The sequence below is a fragment of the Megalobrama amblycephala genome, linkage group LG1, assembly GCF_018812025.1.
Source record: "Megalobrama amblycephala isolate DHTTF-2021 linkage group LG1, ASM1881202v1, whole genome shotgun sequence".
NCBI classification, from domain to species: Eukaryota; Metazoa; Chordata; class Actinopteri; order Cypriniformes; family Xenocyprididae; genus Megalobrama; species Megalobrama amblycephala.
In genome coordinates this window covers 70,366,812-70,390,775 of record NC_063044.1, presented here as the reverse complement: position 1 = coordinate 70,390,775, position 23,964 = coordinate 70,366,812, and the positions used below count along the sequence as shown (strand labels likewise).

The 23,964-nt window shown below is 37.6% G+C and overlaps 1 protein-coding gene across 1 annotated transcript in view; it reads right to left on the bottom strand.

Moving 5' to 3' along the window:
* Nucleotides 1–23,964, bottom strand: part of LOC125276910 (complement C3-like) — a 67,565-nt gene that overhangs the window by 19,967 nt on the left and 23,634 nt on the right. Inside the window, 15 exon segments of the mRNA XM_048204920.1 lie at nt 1,228–1,383; nt 4,547–4,710; nt 4,818–4,962; nt 8,383–8,493; nt 9,280–9,439; nt 9,528–9,603; nt 9,682–9,885; nt 10,064–10,139; nt 10,346–10,423; nt 10,544–10,753; nt 14,246–14,385; nt 14,493–14,578; nt 15,148–15,336; nt 22,897–23,653; nt 23,844–23,921. Coding sequence (XP_048060877.1) covers nt 1,228–1,383; nt 4,547–4,710; nt 4,818–4,962; nt 8,383–8,493; nt 9,280–9,439; nt 9,528–9,603; nt 9,682–9,885; nt 10,064–10,139; nt 10,346–10,423; nt 10,544–10,753; nt 14,246–14,385; nt 14,493–14,578; nt 15,148–15,336; nt 22,897–23,653; nt 23,844–23,921 — 2,630 coding nt within the window.

Here is a 23,964-nt window from a genome sequence, read left to right as displayed (position 1 = left end):
TTAAATGTGGTTGGTGGGCCCCTCCCTTAACTTATCATTAGCTGTGCCTTTTTAAATAGTGGAGGACAGTTATAACCTGCCATGGCACTCTGAAACTCCTGATTTCGCCATGGCCCCCCCAGAGGCCTGAACCGCCATGGCCCCCTGAACCATCTGCTCCACCATTGCCCCCTGAATCTAGGGGCACCCCTGTGGATGTTATACAGCGTGGGATGCGCCTTCCAGGAGGGGGGATATTGTTCACATGTTGTTCTATTTAGTTCATGTCTAGAGTTTGTTTTACATTTGTCACATGTTCCCCTTTGTTCTCAAGTTTCCCGCCTCTTTGTTACTATGGTTTCTGGTTTGATTAGTGTCCTCGTTTCAGATGTGTCTAGTTAGTTTCTCCCTTTGTTTGCCTTGTATATATTCCCTATGTTCTTCCTCAGTCTTTGTCGGTTCTCGTCTATGTTGTGCTATGTATATTGATCTCCTGTGTTTTGTCATTAAAAGCCTTGATATTGAAGCTCCATCGTCTGTGTACGTTTCCCACAACCAACGCCTGACAGTCAGTAAATGAGTAAATTGAATTAATTAAGAAAAAAAAGTGGATTAAGAATCTTTTTGGAATCGGATTGAGACTCGATCCCAGAATCAGAATCTGATTGGATTGTGATCTGCCTAAACATTCCCATTATAATTCATAAATATTATATTTAATATTTCAATATTTAAAAATATCCCATATTTGAATTTGAAAATAGAGTATAATATGTGGACAGGGACAGACTGGAGTAAATTCCATCTGTTAGATACCACTAAATGAAACAGTTACTGTATCTGTAACAACTGTAAATTCTGATGTACTGCAGGGCACAGTCTTAGGCCCCTTTTTTGATCTCCTTGCATATTACTCACTTTATCTTATGAATGAGTGAAATTATGCTATTTTTGTCCACATCTATTAATTTATTGAAAAAAAAAAAAAAAATAGTTTGAAAATTTTCTGTATACACCACAAATTGTATATTTCTAGATGTATTTGGACTGGTGAAATTTGACATTTCATTTGAAAAGCCAGTTTGGAATAATAAGTACTGTGAAATGATTCATACAGAGCAAATGGATTCAATAGCATAACAGAATACTGTAAACCAGTGCATGATTATCTTGTTTTATTTTTTGAAAGAAAGAAAGAAAGAAAGAAAGAAAGAAAGAGCTAGTGAACGTCCCCTATCAGATGCTCACCTGAGCAGTTTGAAGCTTATGAGCCATTTTTGGTAGGAAGGTCCACTGAATGCTTTTGTGACCAGGCACACGGAGCTCCACCTTTAATATACGTTTCGAAGGAGGAGGCCACTTCACTAGGTACTCAGACAGGGCCTGTAGCACTATTACAGTGGACTGGGGATAAAAGAGTGCAAACAAACAAATAAACAAACAAATAAATGTGTTGACAGTTTTTTTAAATGAGGTAAAGAGAGAGTTAATAGCTGCATCTAAAATTGCATACTTTCCTACTATATACAGTAGTAGAAAAACAGAAAGTAACAAAAGAACACTCAGAAGATGTCCAAATTCACAGTACTTCAGCAGTAGGCAAAAAGAACCCAGATGATGTACTTCTCCCGGTGACTGAAGTCTGTATTTGATAGACACTTTACTGTCCCATGAGGTCATAAGAGGTTTTGTGAATAATAGTGAAGCGATGCAACTGATGCTGGTAGATCACATGATAAGGACAACTTTATAGAAAATACTTTTTTAGTGGTCGTGAATGTATTATAAGAAAGAATCCATTAATGGAAATAATGTATCGCGAACCAAAATGCTTATTATCCTAAAGATACTATTCCCCTGCAGAATCCTCTAGGCCAGGGATGGACAACTGCAGAGTTTATCTCCATCCCTGATAAAAACTCACTTGCCTATAACTTTCTACTAATCCTAAAGACCTTGATTAGCTGGTTCAGGTGTGTTTGATTAGGGTTGGAGCTAAACTCTGCTGGACCTGGCCCTCCAGGACCGGAGTTGTCCATCCCTGCTCTAGGCCTATGTCACAGTTCCCTTCTGTCCCGGACTCCATTTCCCACGTTCCTCCTTGTTTCCACACCTGCACTCACTTCCTCGTCAGCTTCCCATCATCACTGATCACCTGCACCTGGACTTCATCATCTGCACACCCTTTATAATGGACTCACTCCCTGCACTCCTTGTCTGTTCTTATTGTTAGTTAAATGTGATTTGGTTGTATTCTTGCTCCTTCGTTGAATAAATACCCTGTTTTGTAGAGGTCCATGTAAGCTTCATCTCTGCTGCAACCTACACCATAACAGCCTAGCCTTTCCTCAATATGTGTGCAAAAACAGCACATTATCATGATATCTTGTTAGATAGAGGACACGGATTATATACACGACCCTAAAATGATGCATTAATTGAAATTGATTAAAATGTTTAAAGCATTGAAGAAACTTCTGTGGGTTGATGAACGCATTTTATTTTATGTATGTACTCTTTTAATTCCTTTTTTATTTTAACTGCTTTTAATGCATTTTATTTCAATCTTTTATGCATCCTCTTTTTAATATTTCCTATGCATTCCATTTTTATTAAATTGTTTGATTTTGTAAGGGCTGTCTGAGTGGAAGAGATACACTCTTAGAAAGGATGTGTTAAAACTGACTCAAACTTAAATTCTTATACAATAGGTGAGTTTAGGGACAACGTTTGTTGTGTTGATTTCTACACAGTCACTGTGTTAAGGATTTTAACACAGTAAATGTGTTAAATTAAAATTGTATAATATGCAATTTATCACTATATTATCATTGTAATATAAATATTCTATTCTATAAATTTCAATATTAATGTTGTTAAAGGGATAGTTCACCCTTAAGCCATCCTAGGTGTATATTACTATCTTCTATCAGACAAACACAATCAGAGATATATTTAAAAAATATCCTTAGTCCTCCAAGGTTTATAACATGAATGGTAGCCTTTGGCTTGCTTAGTTGGGGACACTTGACATTTGACTTGACATTTGATATTCAACAGTATTCTTGACATTTATTCAGCAGTGCTTCTGATCTGCCTGCAATGACACTATTCTTTAAGAGCTGCTGTGCAGCAAAAAATAATGTACCAGTTATCAATGTAAAGCTGCTTTGATACAATCTGCATTGTAAAAAGTGCTATATAAATAAAGGTGACGACTTAGTTGGGGACACTTGATATTCAACAACATTATTGATCTGACTGTACTGACACTGTTGTATGACAACTGAACTGAGCTGGACATCATTTTTTGCAGAACTGCTTTATAGATGAACCTTTTGTCCTCCGTTTGTCCTCGTCAGCACTCCCTTTAAGTTGGACTCACTCCCTGCACTCCTTGTCTGTTATATTGTTTGCTTAGTGTGTGTGAAGCTGTCGTTCTGTTCCTGTTTGTAAATAAAGCCCATACGATTGTGGATTTACGTATTCGCCTCATCTATAGAGCATACACCATAACACATGGTCAGGTCAAAGTTTCTGAATCATTTTTGGTCCCAGATGTTTATCCATTTTACTGGTAGTCCACTTTATGAAGAATTTTTGGGTATAATATGTCACAGTTTACTTTATTGAATCCTCACTTACAGAAATGAACTACAGTGTCCTTTACCCACTAGTAAAAATATAGTAAACATTATACCTAGTGTCTGAATAATTTTTGGTTTGACTGTAAATAAAGGTGACTTGACAGTGTTCTGAATATGATCAACGATATAATCAGATATAATCTTTAATAAAATTCTCTCAGCTTTTTGTTCAAAATGTCATTTTTTTTTATGAAAAAAGGAATATGTATGAAGCTAGAATACAAGGTTTTGTTGTTGTTCAAAAGCAGAGGCTCTGTTCTTTATTTTGATAAATTGTTTAGCAGATATTCATAGAACAAAATATTCTGGGGGCCATGAACGTTTGGTGAAAATCATCAAAAATGCTAGTGGTGGCTGGCAGCTTTTTTAAAAAACGCTGGTGGGGAAAGAGTTAATCGGCGGAAACAACTCCAAACTCCAACGGGGAACACACTGATCCGACAAAGCCTGACAAAGTGTCTGTTGCTGTCTGTGACGGCAGCCAAAGTACAACGGCTCCAGTGCGCTCACCACACACCAGCTGTGATAGAGCTAATTCAATGGATGGGGATTATTAGGAGGCCATGATTGGTAAGGGCCAATGGAGGGAGTTTGGCCAGGACACCAGGGTAACACCCCTCTTCTATTGGACTGGATTGGATTGGACTGGGTGCTGATTTATTAATATTTCTACTTGACATTGTGTGGTGTTTACTGGTAGATAAGGTCAAAGACTATAGATATACAGGCACTACAAGCTGCTGAATGAATGTAAGCTGGGACAAATTTGCATATTCATTAAATGAAGCAAAGGTGTAGAGTTACATACAAGCTATATGAAGAAATTGAAGATTTTAAGAAAAAAAAAAAAAGTTTCATTATGTCATTTTGATTATCAAAAATGATTGACTACAGGGGGAATTTAACATTAACATTCTTACCTGAGTAGAGCCATAGCCTCCTCCAATACCACGTTGCTCATTTAACCATCGAAATGGGGCCATCGCCTCTTTCATGTGACCTCCTTTGATCAGTGCTAACAATGCGTAGCCGGTAGCTTCCAGTGTAAAGTAGTGATTGTCAGAGTCAGGCCAATGGGTACGATCTGTTGACAGAAGACGACAGATAAAAGACAAGAAGAGAGAGAGAGACTGTTTCTTATGAAACAGTATCTATTGGCAAAATGTAAATGATAAAGGGTTGTTTGTGTACTCTGTGAGGCAAAGTTTAACAACATGCTCTTCGTGCAGCTGTGGTTAGATAATGCTAAAGCGTAGCAGACTATAGCCGCTGAGTACGGCCTCTTCAGGTCAGGGAAACGCCCTCGGAGATACATCGCTGCTTTTCTGGAACGGCTCTGTATTGATCAGCAATAGAAAATGTAATTAGAATCATTTAGACCATAACAATAGCGAAGAAAGGGTGTGTGTGTTCATTTTATGGGCGTTTCTTCAACTAGGTGCACTTTTAGCCTTGTGAAGTTGAATTAAAAAAAAAGCTTGTTCAAAAGCCACGTAACACTCGTATGTTTAAATAATATCTCTAGTTTTAAGATCTGTAAGAGGACAAACTTAGATTACAAGAGAAATTGTTAATATTTTACAGTTTTTCCGACCCGCAATGAACAAATGTCATTTCCACCACATCTCAATATACCGCTGTTATTTAAAAATAGAATAATTTATGTCACTCAAGAATTGTCTAAGATCACTTTTTTAACTAGGTTAACTAGTTAACCAGTTTTTCCACAATTTACATTAATTACTGTATACATTTGTCAATGAGATAACTCAACTGCTCTAAGGACCAAATGCTGAACTGTACACCTGTCACACTCTGAAATTTAATATTGGTTTGGGTAAGAGCTTATTAGAAAATAAATAACTTTAATTTTTATATTAAGCAGAGCATGATCTCATAAATCGTGGATACATTTTTAATGTGTGATGAGAACTTTTTTAATATTTTTTAAAAATGTGTGTGGTGATGGAAATGACAGGGTGTGGTAGAAATGACAATGAGTTAACGTGAATGTAAAGAAACAGTAGAAATATTTATTAGAAAAATACTTAAATTCATCACACTCATTAAACAGAATTCACAGAATCATTAAACATAACCACACCTGCTTTAGTGTAGTGCTGAGTTTGATGTATAAAACTGATTTGTCTCACAGATGAACGGTTACAGTGCATACTGTAAATAACTGACACAAATGATGGCAAGGCAAAAATATAAGCAATAAATGATGCATCAAAATTTCAACATTGTGAGATAATTATGAGGCTATATAATTGTGAGAGTTTGATACTGAAATGTTCTCAGTAGTCTCAAATGAACACTTATCTTCTGTAAAGAGTAATTGTATCATTTAAACAGAGGTGTGGAATGTGGAAAATTTTGAGCACCTTGAATGTGAGAGTGTATGTATGTTTGCATGTGTGTGAGAGAGAGCGTTTGACAGTTTGAGAGTCTCTTTTAAGTCTCTCCTTCATATTTTATAGGGTCAGCTTTTATTTTGTCCCTATAGGCCTGTGACCTTTCTTTTGTTGTCTTAGGTGGCATCTTAAACACAGAAAAAATTAAACCAATTAATATAAAAGTAATATAATTTAGAAATAAAAAAAATCATAATATAATTATATGCACTATATTGTCAAAAGTTTTGGGACACCTGCCTTTACGTGCTCATGAACTTTAATGACATCCCATTAATCCATAGGGCTTAATATGCAGTTGGTCGACCCTTTGCAGCTATAACAGCCTCAACTCTTCTGGGAAGGCTTTCCACAAGGTTTAGGAGTGTGTTTATGGGAATTTTTGACCATTCTTCTAGAAGCACATTTGTGAGGTCAGGCAGTGATGTTGGTGAGAAGGTCTGGCTCACAGTCTCCGCTCTAATTCATCCCAAAGGTGTTCTGTCGGGTTGAGGTCAGGACTCTGTGCAGGCCAGTCCAGTTCCTCCACACCAAGCTCAATCATCCATGTCTTTATGGACCTTGCTTTGTGCACTGAAGCGCAGTCATGTTGGAACAGGAAGGGGTCATCCCCAAACTGTTCCCACAAAGTTGGGAGCATGAAATTGTCCAAAATGTCTTGGTATGCTGAAGCATTAAGAGTTCCTTTCACTGGAACTAAGGGGTCAAGCCCAACCCCTGAAAAACAACCCCACACCATAATCCCCCTCCACCAAACTTTACACTTGGCACAATGCAGTCAGGCAAGTACTGTTCTCCTGGAACCGCCAAACCCAGACTCGTCCATCGGATTGCTAGACAGAGAAGTGTGATTCGTCACGAGAACACGTCTCCACTGCCCTAGAGTCCAGTGACGGCGTGCTTTACACCACTGCATCCGACGCTTTGCATTGCACTTGGTGATGTAAGGCTTGGATCAGCTGCTCGGCCATGGAAACCCATTCCATGAAGCTCTCTACACACTGTACTTGAGCTAATCTGCAGGCCACATGAAGTTTGGAGGTCTGTAGCTATTGACTCTGCAGAAAGTTGGTGACTTCTGCACACTGTGTTCCTCAGCATGCGCTGTGATTTTACGTGGTCTAACACTTCGTGGCTGAGTTGCTGTTGTTCCCAATTGCTTCCACTTTGTTATGATACCACTAACAGTTGACCGTGGAATATTTAGTAGTGAGGAAATTTCACGAATGGACTTATTGCACAGGTGGCAACTTATCACGGTACCACGCTTGAATTCACTGAGCTCCTGAGAGCGACCCACACCTGTGACCATGAAAGTGATTGGAACACCTGAGTTCAATGATTTGGAGGGGTGTCCTAATACTTTTGGCAATATAGTGTATTATTATAAAAAGTGTTACACAACTATACTCTCGCAATCCATATCAATTGTACTTTGTAACCATAAATGTCATTTCCACCACAGAGGGCAGTGTGGTGGAAATGACTGTGGTGGAAATGACATTTCTGTAGTTTTTTGTGAAAAAATGGAAGATAGCTTCACTGATTTGCTTTGAATTAATACTTAGCATTTCATGTATGCAAAATACTCTTATTTAACTTAAAATTTTTAGCTTTTTAAAAACACCCTTGAAGGTACAGCATGTTTGGAAATGACGTAGAATAAATATATTAACTGATCTAGCAATATTTACCTTGATTTTTCTTCATTTTTTGTTGATGAAAATTTAAACTTTCCTCCATGTCCAACATGTGCTCTGATGTCACTGAACATTTCCACAGAAACCACCTAAACAATCTTTCACACAAACTTTTTAAAGGGACATTACAGCATTGTGGTGGAAATGACACCAATACTGTGCGACAGCTATATTTTGTATAAAAAGTAATATTGATAGTAGTCTCACATTAAATACTATAATGTATTTTAATTATTTTACTAGTGCTTAATTCAGGTACAGTAATAGTTACCAGATAAGTCATATTTTTAAAATGTATTTTCAATGTTGAAGTTTAAAAGTCTGGGTGTGCGACAAGGAGAAAACAGTGATTTTGGCACCTATAAGGAGGTTGAAAAATATGAAAAAATCAGTTTTTAAGGTGGTTTTATTGTTAGTTTGATAAAGAAAGAGGAATTTGTCCAAAATTATATGTATTTTTAAAAATATGCCCAAAGGACATAAAAGTGCCCATAGTCTAAGAATCACCCTTATACAGTGTATTCACTTGAGTGAATATGTGTTAATGACCTACTTGTGTGAGTGTGTGTGTGTGTGTGTGTGTGTGTGTGAGTGTGTGTGTGTGTGTGTTTGTTTTTAAAGAAGAAAGACTCAGGTTACCTCTATGTTGGCTGCTGACTCTTGGCAGCACACAGAATTTGGTGTCTCTGCCAGAGCAATGAGCACGAATGCCGTCAGAGTCTCTGTGGATTCAGAGCCCTGCAGGCCTCCCTGAAACACAACACAGTGGACATTCAGATCACCAGAATCTCTGCTTGTGTACATGAAATAAAGCAATGCCCAACCTTTCATTTCTTTTTCAAATTAAACATGGACAAAACTGAGATCATTATTGTTGGAACCCCGTCACTCACTAGCAACTTTTTCAATGAGATAGCTGGTACTCTCATTAAATCATTCAATACTGTTAAAAACGTAATCTTTAATCGTTTTGCTTTCAGCCTCCTATCAACTCTATCACCAAATCAGCATTCTTTCATTTGCGCCGCATTGATCAGCTCCGTCATTTCATTAGTATCAAAGATGTCAAAACCATTTTCCATGCTTTTGTCTCATCCTGCCTTGATTACTGCAATGCCCTTTTCACGACACACTCTACGATCAAATCTGTGCATATGCACGCTTTATAAATGAGGCCCATATTCTTGATAAAGTATTTGGAGTTCAGTTATATTTAATGAGTTCAAATCCTCAATGAAATGATGTTCACTCACTTAGTCACTGAAAATAAACCCTGACAATGTGTCCTAACCAAGTGCAATGCAACAAGGTTTTAGCAAAAAGCAAGAACATTAAAATGGGGAATGATGCAGCACAATTGAAAAATCCAATCAGAACAGTTCTCCCTGTTTACACACTCTCATATGTGCAACACACTGCAGAAAGTACAAATCTTGTCTGTCTTCCATAAGGAGTTTTTTCCCAGAAAATCCTTTTATTGAGAAATGGATGTGTTTTCCTTTGCTTTTTATTTTGAAATACTGCTCTCTCTCTCACCGTATGTTCGAAGAAGCGGACCTCATTGTCCTCCTGAAAGGATCCATCTGGACGCTGTTTGTTCCACAGCAGGTATTGCAGTGGGCCGCACAGATGCCTCTCACTGACACTGATGAAAGAGTGTGCCATGGAGAACACCTTCAGCACGAATGCAGTGATCCTGACACGGACAGACATGAACACACGTCAGCTCTACTACAAAGGTTCAGTATCTTCCTATAGTTTAAGTGTTGTGCTGGCATGAATACCATGTGCTGCTCCCTGTTTTTTTGTAGGGAGGGTACGAATCATCCTCCTTTCGATAATTAAGCTGCTTTTCATAACCTATCAATACACAAATATATAATTATCTAAAACATGTGAAAGAATGATGTTCAGATCCCTGCTCGTGTCTCGTCGCACCTTTTTGTATGTATTTGATGGCCTCTTCTCTGCGGTTTAGTCCCACAGCACCCCAGTTTGCACTGCGGTCTAGGTAATGGACTGCGATGAGGGGCAGCGCCATAGTGGCCAGGTTCTGCTCCACACATCCACCAGGCATTCGGATCAGAGACGCCAGTGAGTCCTCCTTCATGGAGTTATCAATGCTGTCTGCCAGAAAATCACCTGTAGAGACACAAAGCCATACTCTATACTAAAAAACTATATTTATATTCAAGTTTTTTTTTATATGCCAAAAATGCTTAATTAGCAACAAAAATGTTTAATTAGCAACAAAAACACCTCTAAATAGTCAAAGTAATCTTCAATATTACCTGATGTAAATTCAAAAATAAATACAAACCTCTGACATTGATGAATGTCTCAGGCTTTGAATTTGGTACCACTGATTTTAACTCCGTTTTCTTCACTTTTATCACCTGACTCCCTGATAATAAACACAAATTAATATTCTAAGGGACAAAAGTGCACAAACATCATAGAAATAACCATTCATTACAGGAAAATTTTTAATCCCCTGACAAAATACATGCACAACATTTGTTCACAAATGCAACATTACTTCTAAACCTATGAAATCTATACATCTACATATTTTTCTGTAAAAAAAGGAAAAAAGAAACACTTGAAGATCACCCTTGTCTCCTTTCTCAGAGGGGTCCAACACAAAGCTCCTTGACTCAATTCTCTGGATGCCCTCGACCTAAAACATCAGATCCAGCACAAACAATTGTGAGACTGTTTCAGGGAACACACAACATGTGCCATGTAATAGATCACAAAATGATTCCATAAATATGTGTGAGATGTTTCAGGAGCTCACTACAACACGTAGATTCTTCCTCACAGCATCCGGCTCAATAAAAGAGTGTGCAATGACCGTGACCTGTAGGGGGAGCTCTCCTGTCTTAAGGGGGATGATGGTGTATGTGATGAGCTTGGAGGAGCTGGCCGGCACAGAGACCTGCTATCTGTGGGGTCTGCTAAACGCCACACTACACATGCCCTCTGTCTTACTCAGGATCACCGTTACCTGCAAACAGACACATCATTCAGGCCAGGTTCATGGATCATTTGCTCACTTATGGCATCCTTGGATGCTTCTCAATCCAATACTCAAGTATTTCCAAGTATCCAAGAAGTATCCAACTTCTTCCAGCTGGTAACGTCCAAAAGCAGTCTTAAAATATGTAAAAATGGGTTTCCATTCAGATCCAACTGTTACTCCTGGTTAGAGGCTTTCATTAATTATTCTATTTATAAATAGACTTACTTCAACTAAGTTTAATGTTACAACCCAAAATTATTATCATTAGTAGAAACTAGGGTTGTTTCACAATATACATTATTAAACAACCAATCACTTTCTATAATTTCAAAGTTTCCTATATATCATAATCATTTGTTAACAAACATGTTGTCACGCACTTGGTCCCAATGATAAGGTGAGGATCTAATTGCAGCAGTTTAGCTTAAAGGAACACACCACTATTTTTGAAAATAGGCTAATTTTCCAAGTCCCCTAGTGATAAAATGTTGAATTTTACCGTTTTCAAATCCATTCAGCCGATTTCCATGGTACAGTAGCAAAGTTCCTTGATTATTACGCCTGAATGAGAGTATAGTTCCTAGCCATATCGGCCTAGAAAATCTTTTTTTTTTCCACTTTTAATTTTCCGTCGGTCTTAGTACACGATATAACTACAGAAGAGTCAAGTTTTAAATAGGAACTATAAAGAAATATCGAAACTCTTTTCTCTCTCATCATTTGAGTGAGATGCTAACGGTCTAATCAATTTCAATAAACTATGCTAAGCTATGCTAATAGTGGTACCGCCAGACTCCTGAATGGATTCGAAAGCAGTAAAACTCAACTGTTTAACTCTAGGGGAATTGTAAAATGAGCCTATTTTCAAAAATAGTGGTGTTTTCCTTTAATAAACTAACTATGGTAAAAGGACAGAGACTTCAGCCTTGGAGGTTAGAGATATAAAAGTGAGGGGAAGCTTTCACTCTTTGTCTTACACTCTGCAGCTACTTGTGTTTCTGTTGACTGTCTGACCTTTCTTGCAAGAAATAAAACTTTTGAAAGACAATTGAACGTGTTCATCTCTTATGCTGTGAGTTGGATTTTTTGCCACAACAATTTGTAGATCATGGTAACCCAGGTAAAATCATGCATGGTTCTGCACTTCCACAGTAAAATAAACAAACAAACAAAAAAACTAATAATAATTCCTTACATTTATATAGCATTTTCATTGGTACTCAAAGTGCTAAACATATTGAAGGGGGAATCTCCTCAACCACCACCAATGTGCAGCATCACCTGGATGATGCGACGGCAGCCATATTGCACCAGAACGCCCACCACACAGCAGCTGATTGGTGGAGAGGAGACAGAGTGATGAAGCCAGTCAGTGTATGGGGATGATTAGGAGACCATGATGGACAGAGGCCAATGGGCAAATTTGGCCAGGATGTCGGGGTCACACCCCTACTCTTTTCGAAGGACATCCTGGGATTTCTAACGACCACAGAGTGTCAGGACCTCGGTTTAACGTCTCATCCATCTATATGACAGTGTTTTTTGATAGTGTAGTGTCCCCATCACTATCCTAGGGCGATAGGACCTACACAGACCACAGGGTGAGCACCCCCTGCAGGCCTCACTAACACCTCTTCCAGCAGGAACCTAATTTTTCCAGGAGGTGTCCCATCCAGGTACTAACCAGGCTCAGCCCTGCTTAGCTTCAGTAGGCAACTAGTCTTGGGCTGCAGGGTGATATATCGCCATGTTCTCTATAAACCTGGTATGCCTTTTGAATAACAGTAGCCAAAACATTTAGTATATAAAAAAGAACCTGCCATACATAAACATACTGTAATTATACTCCATTACTAACAAATTTAACATTTATACATGACTATATTAATACAACAACATTCAATATTAATATATACTACATTTCTGCCAAAACAGTTTGTTTTTCTACAGTAAATTCATGAGTTGTGGAGTGAAATGTCTTTAACTGAGATAAATTTTGTTCTCTGAACAATGTTTCTCCTGTTTTTCACATCAATATGTTGAGATCGTCAGTATTGTTTCATCTGGCTTTAAACTAGTTTATATCACAGAGTCATATGTGGGTTGAGAATTGCGTCTCAGTGCTTCTCAGTGGATCACGCAGCTCTGTTTAATAATGTTCATGTGATGAAGATCGGCCCGCACACAAATGTAGCTGCTCTGGGAATGCTTGCTGTTGCGTATGCTCAGGTGAGATTCTCCGTCTGATTTATCCCCCCCCACCCCAGGTACGGAGGTCTCCAGGGCGCTTATGCCATGCGGTGACCATTTCATGGCATAACTCCGATGCGGTGGCAGCCATTTTCCTTGGCGGCTGAAGCTTCTTGGTGGCCATTTCATGGCGGGAGTTCGATGCGGTGGCGGACATCTTCTTTGGCGGCTTAGGGATAGGCTTTGAGACAGGCAGGGCAACGTGGGAAGACACACTGGAGGAATATGTGGAGGAAACTGGCTGTGGTTGAACTGACCAGGCCACCTGTTTTTCTGAGGGGACCGGACGAGGAAGACACGTTTTCTCTTGAACCTCTTCAATTTCGAAATCAGAACAATTTAAAATGAAAATCAGATTAATAGAATCGTCTAGGCAGAAGTAACAAGCAGGTTCAATATAACAAATAGTCCTCGTCCAGACCCTTCAGAAAACACACGTTAAGTGGAGCATCTGGCTAGTTCACCATACAAGAAAGTTCAGTAAATTCCTCCACGTACCTCTCCAGACTGTCCTGCCTGAAAGTCCAAAGACGGTCCTCCACAGTAACTTTGGGTCCGTGGATCTTTGGGGAAATCGGGACCAGAAAAATCCCCATCTTTGTAGAAGTCCTCTCGGTTTGGACCGTTACGGTTGTTACGGTGTAATTGTAGCAGGGATGAGGCAGAATCGGTACTTCTACAAAACAGGGCATTTATTTAACAAAGGATCGGTAAAGCAGACACATTTAACAAACAACAAGAACATACAAGGAGTGCAGTGAAGTGAGTCCAATATAAAGGGAGTGCTGATGATGAATTCCAGGTGCAAGTAATCCGTGATGATGGGGAGATGACGAGGAAGTGAGTGCAGGTGTGGAAACAGGGAGGATCGTGGGAAATGGAGTTCAGAACAGGAAGGAACTGTGACAGTTACAACCCTAGAGAGACTGCAAGACCTGAATTGGGTGAAGGTTTTTATTTGAGTTTAATTTAATAGTGAACTATGTAAGCTCAGTAGCATGCTAGAACTAGAAGCTAGTATGGACAGCCCCTGAAGTCATACAGGTGCCATCGATTGAGGCTGAATGGCAGTGGTGTGTGTACATTTATAAATAGTGGTTTCTAGTTTCAGAATGCGGTATATGTTGTCCGCCTCCTGCATTCAGTCTACGAGCCCCTTCAGATGGTCATTTCCATCTAAGTGGGTGATCTAAAGCTAGAACAAGGTGAACAGTCAGGGAAACTTGCCTTCAGGTTTTTGTCCATGTAGTTGTGGACCACAGCTTTGATTTGCACACGTTCATTTCTGGACACTGAGTGAGGCAAGTGCAGGTCTACGAAGAACGGCTTCCATGCACTCACGTTATACGGTTCAGCTACACAGAAACCTGCCAGACATCATTTGGTTTAGTTGTGTATGCAAAAACCAGAGATAATCTAATAATGCTGTTGCTGCCAAGACAAACAACAGACAAGCAAGAACAGGGCTGTATACCTGCTTCAGGTGAGGCACTGATGGCTAGAATCCCCCACTGAGTGATACTGTCAGGAAGAACGGTTTCCACTGGAAATACAGCCAGCCTGCAATGAATGTATGAAGTGTCACTCCCAACAAGAACTATTACAAAAGGACCTCTACGCTAGGTGTGTTTATATGCATTCATTTGTGTCATTCTGAAGGAATACCATCTCATTACAGATTCAGAATTTCTCTTTATATGAACCCTAAATTTTGCAATCCAATTCAAAACTTAAGTACATGTGAAATGCATTTGGGTGCATGTAAAGATACCCAGCAAACATTGGTCTGAAGGCATTCGCTGTCGGACAGCATAAATCTGAAAAAATATGTAACATGAACACTGTTACATATTGAACATTTCCTAAAAATACATTCAGATATGTTCATACATATCTACAATCCTCTGGGGTTGCATGTATAATTGTTACTTTGACTTTTAGCTACGTGTAGTTCAATATATAATGCTTAATTAATTAATTACTAAGATAACGTTTAAGACGTCTGTTCAAATTTCATTTTTGAACTATTTTTCAACCATGACGGGATGTGTCAGAAGGACATCTTTTCAACAGTCATTAAATGTCCAAATGTTTGCTGGGTAGCTACTTAGTCAAAGTCAGACTCTTACCCATCTGACTTGGCTGCACTGGGTAGTCTGATGTCAGTCCACAGCCACGACTCAAAGAACTTGGTGCGCACCTCAGCTAAATCATCTTCTTCCTCTTCCATGTCCAGTCCCTCAATTTTGTCCCAAACAACCTCCTTGGGCCCTGAGACCCCCCTAAGCCCTACTTCCCCCTTGGGCCCTGCTTCCCCCCTAAGCTCTAAGAGAGAGATATAGGGAGGCTACTGTGTCAAAATGATTGATGATGACCTTTTGACCTTACATGTTTGGCATATTTTTCATGACGTATGATTATCCTCATGGGGTTGGATTGCGGAATGATTGATATTGAACTGTCAGGTTGTATTTAAATAGTTGTTATTTGAACTCTCTCTAACCCGACTGATCTTTTGACCACATGTGTGAAAAAATGGATAATTTATAATCAGGATGATCATAATATGACAAACAATAACCATTATTAGTGCAGAGTTTGGCAGCCACTCTCTGTCTCACACACACACACACACACACACACAGCCAGCCATCCCACCCCCATGCACAAACAGTCTCAGATTTCACACCTCTGGTTGTAAGAAGAGAAACAGAGAGATGGAGTAAAATCAATGATCTATAAAATGGTTTAAACAATTAAAAATAATCTACTTGATCACAAATGAAATAAAACAGTGCAAAAGATTTATTATAGTTTTTACCTGAGTGTATAAAATCCTCTTACATTTTTCTCGTGGAGAAAAGAGACTTCATATACCACAAAATTCCATTGAGTCAAGCAATTTGTTTAAAATAGTAATAAAAAAAATACTTAAAGTTTAAAGCTCTTAAAGTTCAGCTCTTCTCACAACTTGCTGAAACTGGTTCAGAGTATAGGGAACCATGAACTTTTATAACTTAAATCATTAATGAGATCCAATCAATGTTTGATTGTCTATGACACAAGTGATTATGCATAAATGTAACTCAAAGTATGAGTTTATTCAATGGTACATGTTCAAAAAAAAAAAAAAACCTTTTGCTGTTATATCCATACGCTCTTCCCTGGGAAATCAGGCTGAAAATCGTTTTCTATCACTTCTCACAGCAAGGTGTGAAATGTGAGACAGTCACAGTATTCAGGCTGTGGGGGTCTGTGGACACTTCCATGTTTTATGGGGCTTTCCATAGACATATGATAAAAAACATTAAAAAAACAAATAGTTTAAGTTGTATCATAAACAAAACACTCCTAGGGATAAATTCCAGTGTGAAACAAATCCTTCAGACCCTCACAGAGATGGGAGGAAGCAGACAGATGACCCTCTGTGTCACAGCATTAGTCTGCATTCCAGGGCACATTTTTTTTGTACTAAATTTATTACAAAGCATAATCTAGATATTTTAAAATGATATGGTTGTTTAAATCCAATCTATAAAGTTTTATTAAAATCATATCTTCTATTTATCTTTCTAGAAGACTACTGTATCAGGATAACATCTGATGTCCAATGGTAGAAATGATTTTACTTAAATTTAAATTACATCAAAAACCTCTACTTAGTTTTATTTGATCTTATTTCTCAAAGATTTAAGCAGCATTTCCATCTGGCAAATACCCACCAATGCGATGAAACATATTGACAAAGTTTGTCATAATAAAAAAAAAAAAACTGTTTTTAAAAATGAATATTCAATTTTGACTTAAAAAAAAAAAAAAAAAAAAATGTAAAAAATCCAAACGTAAAGGTGTCTGTGTGTTTGATGCCTCAAAACTCCCGTCACCTGAAACAATGACTCAACATTGCTCTTTTTAGTTTAAGTTGTATCTTTAAGAAAATCCCACATTTTCAGAGAGAGGGAGAGAGAGAGACCAGATGTTCCTCTGTGCTGTTCCCCCTGAAAAAAAATTGTCTAGAGTGAATATTTAATTTTACTCGTCTTAATTCAAAGTATGATATTACATTAAAAATCAAACAAAAAGTGGTCATATGTTGTCATACTATTATGGTGTGCCTGAACTCAACATCTGATATTCTGCAGTATCTAATATTGCACTTATAAGTTGTATATGGTTTTACTTTTCTTGTAGCTTCTTAACTGGTCTTTATCAATATGGAAACATACCCTTTACTAAAAATATACTATTGGTTATCTACTCAAAAATACAATGAGTATTTTCAAACGTTACCATATGTTGATGTAACTGTTGTCTGTTGGCCTTATGAACAGACTTTAGGGAGCACTGATGACAATGCCCTTTGACTTCCAACGATTTTGCAGGGTGTTAAAGACCTTACAAGGTAAAACATAATTTTTCAACTAAGTGAATCCGCACATGTGAGGTCTTTCAGAAGACGTGACTTCCAGGGGACAATGGATCTCTTGAGAATATTTAATTGTGCTTAAAAACCAAAGATTAGGCCAAATCCCCTACCTGGCATGTCCGCATTAAATATCTTCGCTGTGTATCTGTAAAATATGTTTGTTTTTAAAAAACTTTACATTTAAGGTGAGGTATGTCTCATAGATTTATATAATTTTACTTTCTTTTTTTTATTTTATTTTTTTTTTCTCAATAAAGTTTCAATTCCTAGTAAATATAAGGTAAAACTATGGTAAACCAAAAGAATAATGTTGACAAATATGTTTGCTGCAATGTTTTTTAACAAATAGATATTACCTTGCTCCAAATCAGTTTCTCACACAATGAAACCATTAAGGATAGCCAAAGGTTCAGGACAATGGGTGAAAACACATTACTATGTAAGATAGTTTTACCCCAAAATCAAATACTGTATTACACTTTTTCAAAATGATAATCTTGCTTTAAAGTTTGAATAAAAATTAGAAGCAAATGTACCTTCATACCGTGTGTTCTGACACAAGGCCATTAGTTGTTTCTTTTTGTTTTATAAAAATGTACGTTTATTGGCTCATGCTACTTTTATCAGCCTGATAAATATGAAGTTAGAGTAATACATGATGAAACAAAAGAATCATGCTACCAAATACGTTTGACACAAGGAAAAAGGGGTGATTTTAAAAATACAACATAACCAGATTATTTTTACTTTCCCCCCTTGGTATTAGAATAGGTCTTATTTTTTAAAGTTTCAGGCATGTTACAATCATGCGATACAAGTATCCAAGTGAAGCTTCATATTAAACAAAGAAAAGAATATATCATTTTCACTTGTGAACATGAATTATACACACTTCCAACATGTATTATACAATATTTGTACTCTAGTATCAAGTGCTCACGCCATTGTTTTAAAAAAAAGTTTTAGTAATGATTTAGATAAGAATCCAGATTTTAGCATCCAACATGACATTTAAGAATTGCATCAGCTATTAAAATATTAAATATTTATTTAAATAATATTTATTTAAATATTAAAATATTTGACTCAAAAAATAGATATTGAATATAGCTTACTGGCTTTCCTTTTTCCCTACAGATAAAAGTCAAACGTCCTTTGTAGGAATTATCTGAGTACAAAACTCAAATGCGAATTCAAGGGTCTAGTTACTAAGAAAGTAAATTGATAGTTCTTGTAGTGCAATTATCCATCTCTTCGATGTGGGATTGCATGAAGCGTCAACACCAAAACTAAGTCTGGTTGTTTGCACTTGAAACGATTACAACTGAGACATAATCTAACCGTAGCACTAAAAGCTATGCATTCATTAAAGTTTGAGGACGGTAATCAAAGTTACACACTGTAGTAAAGCTATAGATAAATCTCAACCATGATCTTTGTAGGAATTACGAGTGCAATCAATTTTCACATCTAAATTCAAGAGGCCAAGTAACTAAGAAAACAGTGACATCATGTTGTTAGAGTATGCCATGCTGTTGCAATGCAAGCTCATTTAAGAAGTATAACATTGCAAGCCCTTGTGAAAGCTGTAGATGAAATTCAGACAATCTTTATACAGGTATTATATGTACACAATTTACTACGACGACATATAAGAGACATTTAGCTATAATGAAAACATATATATATATATATATATATATATATATATATATATATACACACACATATAGAAATCCTCTCTTCTGATCTATTGTGAAAGATTGTGATTTGTAAATGCCATTTTTCCGCTAGCAGATGACCCCGTTTACAATTTTTGTTAGTTTATGTACAGTTCAAACATACTCGCAGGGAATAATGATGCTCCTACTACACAAGAGTGTGGAAACTAAAACTGTAATGTTCTTTTAGGTCATCTTTTCTGGTCTGTGTATGAAGCGGTCACAAGTCACATAATGCATCAACATGAAAAGTGAGTCTTGCTGTTTTTGTGTAACATTTACAACTATTGAGAGCTTAAAACAAGGCTATCTATTACACTTAGTTACAGCATGTTACAGTCATGGAATCATATTTTCTTTGTACTCAGGACTTCAATAAACTTCAGTAACTTGATAAGTAGTTATTTTAAGTGAAAGGTTAGTTGATTCAGGCCGCCCCAATGCTGTCTTTTTAGGTGTCAGCCTTTTAGGTTTGATCCAGGAAACAGGCACGACAGTGTGTTTTTTTTGTCTCGATTTGTTCTTCTTTTAGGATGCCATTATGGTAAGTGGCATACGATCAAAAAATGTTTAACATCTCTTAAATGTTTTTTACAATTTTAAATATTTGTTTAGCTTAAGACAAACTCAGTAAAAACAGTATATTCGTAAATAGAATTAAATAAATGTAACCATACAAATATTGACTATGAATAAATAAAACAAAACCTAACAACATACACAACTCTTTCACAAGCCAGACTGATCCCAGGTAAGTTTACCTCAAATACCTGACTCACAATAGTTAGATATCTTGACTTTATCCACACATAAATTTTATGTTTCTTGATTTTTTTCTTTCTTTTTTTTTTCTGAAACAGTGTTTTACCAAGGCTTCATTTTTTAACATCACCATTCTTTATTTTTTTCCTCTGAATTTGTAACAAATTAATTAAAAATTATTTAACAGCATGATACTTCAAGCTGTTGCCTGCAGCGGTTATAATTTTTCCATATTTGAATGTGTGTTTTCTACACATTGCATGCTGGGATGCATTCCAGTACCTTCAGACCATTTTCTCCATGTTCTGCTATTTTTTTTTTTTTAGTTTCAAATGTCTCAGTATAGGATTTCTCTCTCCTACTCCAAATAAAGAAAAAATGCATATTCTGATCAGATAACATAAAACCAATACTTTAAGATGGCTGAATGTATGCCATGTGTGTGTTTGTGAAAGTTGATTGGTGGATTTCAGCTTGTAAAGAACATGTGTGCTTTTTTCATCTCTATTCACAATAAAATTTGTAAAGACATTCGGATCAACTGGTGCGTGGGCAAAGGCCTGAAAGTTTAAATCTGGTGAGCAGTGCAGCTTTGTACACTTTAAAAACAGACTATGCATTGTTTGATAATTAGATTGCATAGTTCGCTATATTTGTATCCAGAATTACAGAGTTTGAATGTAAAAATACCAATAACATTTACTTTAAAATTACAAAGATGTTACATTGTTACAGATGTTACAGGGATATCACCCTTTAATATAATGAGCCACACGTTTAATTACAGATTATGATCATTCATGTAATTTTACAGACAACAGACAACAGTTACATCAACATATGGTAACGTTTGAAAATACTCATTGTGTTTTTGAGTAGATAACCAATAGTATATTTTTAGTAAAGGGTATGTTTCCACATTGATAATGACCAGTTAAGAAGCTACAAGAAAGCAAAACCATATACAACTTATAAGTGCAATATTAGATACTGCAGAATGTCAGATGTTGAGTTCAGGCACACCATAATAGTATGACAACATATGACCACTTTTTATTTGATTTTTAATGTAATATCATACTTTGAATTAAGACGAGTAAAATTAAATATTCACTCTAGACAATTTTTTTTCAGGGGGAACAGCACAGAGGAACATCTGGTCTCTCTCTCTCTCTCTCTCTGAAAATGTGGGATTTTCTTAAAGATACAACTTAAACTAAAAAGAGCAATGTTGAGTCATTGTTTCAGGTGACGGAGTTTTGAGGCATCAAACACACAGACACCTTTACGTTTGGATTTTTTACATTTTTTTTTTTTTTTTTTAATCAAAATTGAATATTCATTTTTAAAAACTGTTTTTTTTACATTTTTTTTATTATGACAAACTATGTCAATATGTTTCATCGCATTGGTGGGTATTTGCCAGATGGAAATGCTGCTTAAATCTTTGAGAAATAAGATCAAATAAAACTAAGTAGAGGTTTTTGATGTAACATTTTAAAGTTGTTTTTTTTTTTTTTTTTTTTAAAAAATGCCGTTTAATAAAAATAATACTTTAGGTTAGATTTAAGTAAAATCATTTCTACCATTGGACATCAGATGTTATCCTGATACAGTAGTCTTCTAGAAAGATAAATAGAAGATATGATTTTAATAAAACTTTATAGATTGGATTTAAACAACCATATCATTTTAAAATATCTAGATTATGCTTTGTAATAAATTTAGTACAAAAAAAATGTGCCCTGGAATGCAGACTAATGCTGTGACACAGAGGCTCATCTGTCTGCTTCCTCCCATCTCTGTGAGGGTCTGAAGGATTTGTTTCACACTGGAATTTATCCCTAGGAGTGTTTTGTTTATGATACAACTTAAACTATTTGTTTTTTTAATGTTTTTTATCATATGTCTATGGAAAGCCCCATAAACATGGAAGTGTCCACAGACCCCCACAGCCTGAATACTGTGACAGTCTCACATTTCACACCTTGCTGTGAGAAGTGATAGAAAACGGTTTTCAGCCTGATTTCCCAGGGAAGAGCGTATGGATATAACAGCAAAAGGTTTTTTTTTTTTTTTTTTGAACATGTACCATTGAATAAACTCATACTTTGAGTTACATTTATGCATAATCACTTGCGTCATAGACAATCAAACATTGATTGGATCTCATTAATGATTTAAGTTATAAAAGTTCATGGTTCCCTATACTCTGAACCAGTTTCAGCAAGTTGTGAGAAGAGCTGAACTTTAAGAGCTTTAAACTTTAAGCATTTTTTTTATTACTATTTTAAACAAATTGCTTGACTCAATGGAATTTTGTGGTATATGAAGTCTCTTTTCTCCACGAGAAAAATGTAAGAGGATTTTATACACTCAGGTAAAAACTATAATAAATCTTTTGCACTGTTTTATTTCATTTGTGATCAAGTAGATTATTTTTAATTGTTTAAACCATTTTATAGATCATTGATTTTACTCCATCTCTCTGTTTCTCTTCTTACAACCAGAGGTGTGAAATCTGAGACTGTTTGTGCATGGGGGTGGGATGGCTGGCTGTGTGTGTGTGTGTGTGTGTGTGTGAGACAGAGAGTGGCTGCCAAACTCTGCACTAATAATGGTTATTGTTTGTCATATTATGATCATCCTGATTATAAATTATCCATTTTTTCACACATGTGGTCAAAAGATCAGTCGGGTTAGACAACTATTTAAATACAACCTGACAGTTCAATATCAATCATTCCGCAATCCAACCCCATGAGGATAATCATACGTCATATGAAAAATATGCCAAACATGTAAGGTCAAAAGGTCATCATCAATCATTTTGACACAGTAGCCTCCCTATATCTCTCTCTCTGCTCTACTTCCTCCTTGGGCCCTGAGACCCCCCTAAGCCCTTCTTCCCCCTTGGGCCCTGCTACCCACAGGGGGGCCCTGCGGCCTCATTGGGCCCTGCGGCCCACCTGGGCCCTGCGGCCTCATTGGACCCTGGGGCCCCATTGGACCCTGGGGCCCCATTGGACCCTGGGGACCCATTGGACCCTGGGGCCCCATTGGACCCTGGGGACCCATTGGGCCCTAGGACCCTTGGGCCTTGAGGGTCCCTTAAGACCTGCTCCCCATTGGGCCCTGCGGCCCACCTGGGCCCTGCGGCCTCATTGGACCCTGGGGCCCCATTGGACCCTGGGGCCCCATTGGACCCTGGGGACCCATTGGACCCTGGGGCCCCATTGGACCCTGGGGACCCATTGGGCCCTAGGACCCTTGGGGCTTGAGGGTCCCTTAAGACCTGCTCCCCATTGGGCCCTCTGGCCTCATTGGGCCCTAGGACCCTTGGGTCTTGATGCTCCCTTAAGACCTGCTCCCCATTGGGCCCTGCGTCCCACCTGAGCCCTGCGGCCCACCTGGGCCCTGCGGCCTCATTGGACCCTGCGGCCTCATTGGGCCCTAGGACCCTTGGGCCTTGAAGCTCCCTTAAGACCTGCTCTCCCTTTGGGCCCTGATGACCCATAGGGCAACTATTTATTTCTTCTATCTGAGGCCTGGTCACGTTATCAAGCTTCTCCCCTCGGTACTCCACACAGCAGTGGAGGAAAGCTAACATGCAGCACCGGTCCTTGGTGATGGAGAGAGAGCGACGCGAGCATGAATAGTTCATGGGAATCTCCCTCATGCCGTCCACACAACACCTCCGCAGGGACTCGTCAGAAAAACCCTCCTCTGGAAGAGAAGAACACACTGGTAAATGTTTGTCTGTTTATAAAAACATTAGCATGAGACTACTAACTTTATTCTTCATAGGGAACATGTACTTAAGTTTGTGAGTTTGTACTGTAAAACTAAATTCTGCTCTTATGACTAGATAGTGTTTTAAGCGTATTGTGATGTTGTGAAGATAATGCTGACTCACCCAGCTTCTCTCTTTGTTCCAATTTTGTTGCTTTTTGCTTTAAAGACCTTTTCCTCCTAGATTTTTTGGAGCAATGATCTATTCCAAAAAAAAAAAGAAAAAAGAAAAAAAAAATGAAAGC